Source organism: Phyllopteryx taeniolatus, chromosome 9 (assembly GCF_024500385.1).
Source record: "Phyllopteryx taeniolatus isolate TA_2022b chromosome 9, UOR_Ptae_1.2, whole genome shotgun sequence".
Taxonomy (NCBI): Eukaryota; Metazoa; Chordata; class Actinopteri; order Syngnathiformes; family Syngnathidae; genus Phyllopteryx; species Phyllopteryx taeniolatus.
The window spans coordinates 17,784,310-17,791,939 of NC_084510.1; the positions used below are offsets into that span (position 1 = coordinate 17,784,310).

At 42.0% G+C, this 7,630-nt stretch overlaps 2 protein-coding genes across 2 annotated transcripts in view; one reads left to right on the forward strand and one right to left on the reverse strand.

Annotated features, from left to right (window-relative positions):
- The window catches only part of rhebl1 (Ras homolog, mTORC1 binding like 1), a 12,191-nt gene extending 11,614 nt beyond the window's left edge, over positions 1-577 (forward strand). The window contains exon 8 of the mRNA XM_061785728.1: positions 1-577. This exon is cut by the window's left edge and continues 823 nt beyond it. The gene's annotated coding sequence lies outside the window, so the exon portion shown is untranslated.
- A 4,228-nt stretch (positions 578-4,805) lies between these two features.
- Positions 4,806-7,070, reverse strand: faslg (Fas ligand (TNF superfamily, member 6)). The gene is made up of 4 exons (XM_061785299.1): positions 6,776-7,070; positions 5,890-5,944; positions 5,743-5,814; positions 4,806-5,514 (listed from the first exon to the last, which is right to left on the reverse strand). The coding sequence occupies exons 1-4, from the start codon at positions 7,037-7,039 to the stop codon at positions 5,084-5,086; spliced, it is 822 nt and encodes a 273-aa protein (XP_061641283.1). The 5' UTR covers positions 7,040-7,070; the 3' UTR covers positions 4,806-5,083.
- Between the last annotated feature and the right edge of the window lie 560 nt (positions 7,071-7,630).

The following is a 7,630-nucleotide window of genomic DNA, read 5'->3' on the forward strand; positions in this document are numbered from 1 at the left end:
TATACAGGCTTTTGCGCTCCACATGAGTTTAGAGTAGTGCGTTACAGTAATTTATCACGTCATTTTAGCATTGTAAAATACAATGAAATTAAAAGCCTTAGTTGCCGATTCTTGTTTATGGAGCCATGATATCATGCACGTGATTTAATGTAAACTGAATTTCATGACATGCAATGTTTGCATTTAGTTTTTCTTGGCACTTGTTGCCTTAAAATACACCTGTCTGTGGACTATAATCACATTACATATTTTTTTTCCTCATATAGTTTGTAACGTTATCTTTTTTTTTTTTTTTTTTTTAAATGAAGTGCTTTGCTGAGTAAGTAGTTTTACGATGGACGGAGGCTGGTTATGCTGTGTCTTGTGCCTTAAACATCTTCAAAACTCCCACATCTGGTTCCCTTCACGACCAAAGGTGCTCTTATAGGGTTTCTACTTCCGTCTATTAACTTGATCTCATGGGTGTTGATGGTGGTGGTGATGGTGTGCACAACATGGACGCCGATATGCCGATGACGGTCAGCGTTCATTCAGAAATCTTGCTGTAAACCGTTTGTATATAAAATCTGTTACTCAATTGATGTGGTAGTGTCTTTTTGTTTCACATTTTTATTGGCCAAATTGAAAATTGCACATCTCACAATACACTTGAAGGAAAACTCAACTGATTCAATGTACAGTGGAACCTCCAAAGTACCACAAACTGTTAGGCTTCCAAGTTGCATCAATTTTCTGTACTGCTCACTAAGGTCGCGGGCGTGCTGGAGCCTATCCCACCTATCTTCGGGCCAGAGGCGGGCTACACCCTGAACTGGTCGCCAGGCAATCGCAGGGCTATTAATAGTTGGTTAATTGGTCATTAGAAATTTCCATCTGATGGCGCTGTGGACAAGGGTTTAGCGCATTAGCCTCACAATCCTGAGGTTGGGGGTTCAAATCTGGCCGCCATCCTTCATCTGTGGAATTGGTGTTCTCATGCATGCTTTGGTTTTCTTCATCTTCCTGCCACATTCTAAAAACATGTACGTTAGGTTTATTGAAGACTCGCAATTGTCCTTGGGTGTGAATGTGAGTATAAATGGTTGTGTTTCCATGTTTGTCTTTAACCACTGACAAAGACATGAACAGTCTATAATTTTAATGGTAGGTGTATTTTTACTGGGGGAGACAGATTATGAAAAAGAAAATCACATAAAAGATTGATTTTACAATTCATTGACGGAAATAAATATTTGACCGCAAATTAAAACATTACTTGGTACTTGATGCAGAACCCCTTGTTGGCCAGTACAGAGGTCAGATCTTTCTTGTAGTTGATCACCAGGTTTGCAGACATTTCGGGAGGAATTTTGGACCACTCCTCTTTACAGATACTCTCCAAATCCTTAAGTTTTCGACGCTGTGCCTTGGCAGCTTAAAGTTTCAGCTCCCTCCACAGATTTTCTATCGGATTTAGGTCTGGAGACTGTCTAGGCCACTCCATGGCCTTAATGTGCTTCTTCTTTAGCCACTTTTTCACTTCCTTGGCTGTGTGCTTTGGGTCATTGTCGTGCTGGATTTCACGGTATAAGGCTCCATCCATATGCAGTGAAGACCTGTCCCCTTTGCAGAGACACACCCCCAAAGCATAACACTTTCCCCTCGATGCTGGATGGTGGGGATAGTGTTCTTGAGGTCATAGTCTGAATTCCTCTTCCTCCAAACACAGCGACTCAAATTGATTCCAAGCAGCTCGATTTTTGTCCCATCTGACCACATCACCTTCTCCCAATCATTCGCTGAATCATTCAGTTGATCATTGGCAAACTTCGGACGGGTCTGTACATGTGCCTTCTTGAGCAGGGGGCGCTGCAGGATTTTGATCCATTATGTTGTAGTGTGTTACCAATGTTTTTCTTGGAGACTGGTCACAGCTGCCTTGAGATCAAAGCTCCTCCCATGTTGTTGATGGGTTGATGTGTAACCTTTCTCATGATCATTGATACCCCACAAGGTGAGATTGGCTGTCAATTTATCTTTATTCTATTTTCTAATTATCGCAACAACAGTAGTTTCCTCATCCAGCCTCTTGCCAATTATCTTGTAGCCCATTCCAGCCTTGTGGAGGTCTACACTCTTGTCCCTGATGATGTTAGAAAGTTCTTTCTGTGGACAGGAAATGTTGTACAGGTAAAAAGTTGAGATAGGTGTCTTTCATACAGCTAAAGAGTTTAGATTAGAAGTCCTAGGTGTCTTTCATACAGCTAACGAGTTTAGATTAGAAGTCCTTTCTTATTAGGAGTACTTTCTTAAAGTGAGAGAACTAGTCTGTGAAAGCCAGATATCTTTATTGTTGGTAGGGGATCAAATACATATTTCACTCAATGAAATGCAAATACATTTTTTAAATGTGATTTTCTGGATTTTCTTTTAGATATTCTGTCTTTCACTGTTAACATAAACCTACCATTAAAATTATAGACCACTCATGTCTTTGTCTGTGGGTGAATTTACAAAATCAGTGAGGGATCAAATAGTTATTTCCTCCACTGTATGTGCCCTCCGATTGGCTGCCGTCAGCTGATAGGGTACAGCACACCAGTGGTCCTAATGGAAGACAAACATATAGACATAATATATAAACATAGAGTGGTACCTTGAGATGCAAGTTTTATTTGTTCAGTGACCACACGTAACTCAAAGGACTCGTATCTCAAATCTTCTTTCCCCATTGAAATGGAATGGGAATACCATTAATCTGTTCCAGCTTCGAGCCACTCGTATCTCATGGCACCACTGTATATACAGTGGGTACGGAAAGTATTCAGACCCCCTTACATTTTTCACCCAACTGAATTGTTGATTTCTTTGCATATTTATTAAAAAAGAGAAACTGAAATATCACACAGCTGTAAGTATTCAGAGCCTTGGCTGTGAAACTCATATATTTAACTCGGGTGCTGTCCAATTCTTCTGATCATCCTTGAGATGGTTCTACACCTTCATTGGAGTCCAGCTGTGTTTGATTATACTGATCGGACTTGATTAGGAAAGCCACACACCTATCTATATAAGACCTTACAGCTCACAGTGCATGCCAGAGCAAATGAGAATCATGAGGTCAAAGGAACTGCCTGAAGAGGTCAGAGACAGACTTGTGACAAGGCACAGATCTGGCCAAGGTAACAAAAAAATATCTGCTGCACTTGAGGTTCTTAGGAGCACAGTGACCTCCATAATCCTTAAATGGAAGACGTTTGGGATGACCAGAACCCTTCCTAGCGCTGACTGTCCGGCCAAACTGAGCAATCGGGGGAGAAGAGCCTTGGTGAGAGAGGTAAAGAAGAAACCAAAGATCACTGTGGCTGAGCTCCAGAGATGCAGTCAGAAGATGGGAGAAAGTTCTAGGAAGTCAACAATCACTGCAGCCCTCCACCAGTTGGGGCTTTATGGCAGAGTGGCCCGACGGAAGCCTCTCCTCAGTGCAAGACACATGAAAGCCCACATGGAGTTTGCTAAAAAAAACACCTGAAGGACTCCAAGACGGTGAGAAATAAGATTCTCTGGCCTGATGAGACCAAGATATAACTTTTTGGTCTCAATTCTAAGCGGTAAATGTGGAGAAAACCAGCCACTGCTCATCACCTGTCCAATACGGTCCCAACAGTGAAGCATTGTGGTGGCAGCATCATGATGTCGGGGTGTTTTTCAGTTGCAGGGACAGGACGACTGGTTGCAATCGAAGATGAATGCGGCCAAGTACAGGGATATCCTGGACAAAAACCTTCTCCAGAGTGCTCAGGACCTCAGACTGGGCCGAAGGTTCACCTTCCAACAAGACAATGACCCTAAGCACACAGCTAAAATAACAAAGGACTGGCTTCAGAACAACTCAGTGACTGTTCTTGAATGGCCCAGCCAGAGCGCTGACTTAAATCCAATTGAGCATTTTTGGAGAGACCCAAAAATGGCTGTCCACCAATGTTCACCATCCAACCTGACAGAATTGGAGAGGATCTGCAAGGAGGAATGGCAGATACCCAAATCCAGGTGTGAAAAACTTGTTGCATCATTCCCAAAAAGACTCATGGCTGTGTTAGCTCAAAAGGGTGTTTCTACTAAATACTGAGTAAAGGGTCTGAATAATTACTACTATAAAATTTTCAACAATTCAGTTTTTTTTCTGTCAATATGGGTTGCTGTGTGTACATTAATAAGCAAAAAAATGAACTTAAATGATTTTAGCAAATGGCTGCAATATAACGAGTGAAAAATATAAGGGGGTCTGAATACTTTCTGTACCCATTGTAGATAGTATGTAACTGTATATTGAGTTTACAAAATCTAAGACTTTTTTTGTAAATGTAAAAAACACGAAATGTTTTGAGCAAAATTATTGCCAAATATTAAATGAGGGGGCGGCATGATGGACAACTGGTTAGAGCGTCAGCCTCACAGTTCTGAGGACCCGGGTTCAATCCCCGGCCCCGCCTGTGTGGAGTTTGCATGTTCTCTCCGTGCCTGCGTGGGTTTTCTCCGGGCACTCCGGTTTCCTCCCACATCCTAAAAACATGCATTAATTGGAGACTCTAAATTGCCCGTAGGCATGACTGTGAGTGCGAATGGTTGTTTGTTTATATGTGCCCTGCGATTGGCTGGCAACCAGTTCCGGGTGTACCCGGCCTCCTGCCCGATGACAGCTGGGATAGGCTCCAGCACGCCCGCGACCCTAGTGAGGAGAAGCGGCTCAGAAAATGGATGGATGGATTAAATGAGGGTTCTCAGTGTCATGAGTCTTCAAGAGGTGATAGGTTTTACTTTAGTTTAGTTTTATTGTACAATGGAAAAAACAAAACAACAAAATCAAAACAAAACTTGAATGACGCCTGGTAGGAAAAACGGTTTCCCCACCCTTGCTTTAATACAGAAAAAAATCCATCGTTATTTACACTCATTAAAAGGTTGTGTTTAACACAGTGAATAAGTACATATGATGTTACACACATCACATTAGTTGGGCATCAATGGAGGGATTTGTCTTCACTGTGACAGTCTGTGATCCACCCATGTGGTGTCCTGAGACCTTGAACTTGAAGTGTCCCAATCAGATCTTGTAGAGACCAAAGAAGTTGCCATGATTTGAGTGACTGAGATATTGGGGGTGCGACACGTTGACCAGGACCCTGTCGTTCTGGCACAGCCACAGAGCCGACGCCAGGTAACTGTCGGCGGTCCAGGCGTGTTGCTGCTTTAGCTCATTCCGCTGGGAGCAGAACCCGGCCTTGAGGGCCTCCATCAGGGCCACGTCGGGGTACCCAGACGACCTCCTCAAAAACACCATGTGGAAAAAGGAGGACGTGGGCGAGCACTGCTTGAAGATGAGCTCCACCCGCGAGTAGATTTGGTACAGTCCGCTCTGGTTGACACGCAAGGCGCCGTCCACCACCTGGTAGGCCACGCCGCCACTGGTGAACGCAGCACCCACATCCGGCTCCCAGCGAAGTGTTTTGCTGAAGACACCTTTTTCAATTTGCCCTGTGACAGAAATTGCCTCAAATAAGTTTCATGTTGAATGCAGATTTATTTTATTATTATTAACAAAATGCCAATTATTTTTGACAAAATTTGAAAACATATTTACCACACCGGGTGGTACACCATTACATTACAAATCCAATCATCAAGTGTGTGTGTGTGTGTGTGTGTGGGTGGGGGGGAGGTTTGTCTCAATATTTTTGTCTGAAATGGGAATTAAAGCATTACCTATGACATGTGCTGCAGCCTTTTCTTCGCTCTCTTTCTTGTCCTCTTTGTTTCCTCCAGCCTCATCCAAACCTTGAAAGCATCACATTCTAACATTAGTTTTTGAGAACATTGTGAGGAATGGATTGTTTTCATGTCACAACTTACAGATTTGCATCTTGGCTCTGCCCAACTCCAGTGCTTGCTTGAATTCTTGTGACATCTGAGAGAAACAAGGGTGATGAATACTACAAGTATACATTAATATTTACCCAACTTACAAACATTACCCAGCTGGCTAACGTTTACAAACATAGAAACGTTTTGGGGTTTTTTTTGGTGTGAAAGCTCATGTGCATTTTTACCACCCAGTCTATACATCTGTGTTTGTTCTGAACACTTCGTTGAAGGTAAACTTTCACACTTAGCAATTTCAGAAAATGCACGTACAGTACATAAATCAATTTTCAATGTTTGCATTTTAGGTAAATACACTTAATTAACACCAATTTATAAAATAAAAAATATTTATTAGATTAAATGTGCATGCATGTAAAAATTATTTGTATTTTTTTTTTTTTACCGGAATGGCAGCTAACTCCCACCATGCTAACTGCTATCTCGTTTTAAGACTAACTTTATGCAAAGTTAATGCTGTTTTAGCTAAAGCAACCCAAACTGTCAACTATTCCGGGTCATTATTTGAAACAATCTCGGTTTGATTTCCGCTAATATTTGCACACAGATAGGCAGTGAGATATATTTGAATAGTTTAGGGATCATAATTGTTTAAAATGGCCACTCTGTCATCATGTCGTGTCTTTGCCACGGCATCCTAAATTTCTCTATACTTCTTCAACTTTTTAGCCCTCATTCTAGCACATACAAAGGAGATTGAAAATGATAGTAGCTGATCCTAACTGGTAAGAGTTGTACAGAAAAAAAACTAACGACCGAAAAGGACTCGCGTTCGACTAGTCTTTCCGTTAGAAGCCCATTATCCTCCCGATCTCGACCTCCAAACAAATACCGATCATGTCGGGGGTTTCCTTACCTTCCTCAAATCCCTCAGCTCCGTCTGTGTGTTGTACATCAGGTAGCCGCAGACGCCCAGTGTCGCAAACAGCAGCATCAAGAGCAGTGGGACCACAGTGGTGGCGAGTATGGGGATGAGACCCGTGCCGCCGCCGCCGCCGCCGCCGCCTGTCACCCTTCGGCCCCTTGGTAGTCGTCCAGGGTAATATTGCTGCTGCTGCTGCTGCTGAGCTCCATCCATGGATAACAATTGTTGGAAGGGATGGCTCTGGTTACAAGTCATGGTGTCGCTCCGAATGTAAAATAATGTGCAGTAAGGGTTGCACGGTATAACCAACTTGGCGTCAGAAATGAAACTGATTGGATAGATATAGCTTTCATCCTTTAATCACCTGACATGAAAGAGATGTAGAGCTAAGACATGACCAAAATTAACCTTGTGACATAATTGGTTACTCGTCAAACTGATTATTTTAATTTTAATATTGTTTAATTATTGAAACTTTATTTTATTTACACTTGGCAATAACTCTGCAACCTGCAATTTTATATTTTTGTATAGTCAAATGCCTGAATCTTTGCACATGATTTCCCACTAACGTGAGGATCATTCCTGCCAAACTCGAAACACTTTTCGTTTTTTGTTAGATTTTCATTGGTTTTAAATTGTTCGTACAAGTTGATGGCCAGGTACAATTTATTTTCATTTTACGGTTATAGTCTCATGGACATGTGCTGACGTATTATGTGACGTCTCACACCCTTTCATCTTTGCTGGAACTCCTTAGTTGTCTTGAGGTTCCACTGTATTTTTTACCATTCATTTTAAATGAATGTTCATCTAACAAAAATCTAATTGTGTGGAACAAGTTGG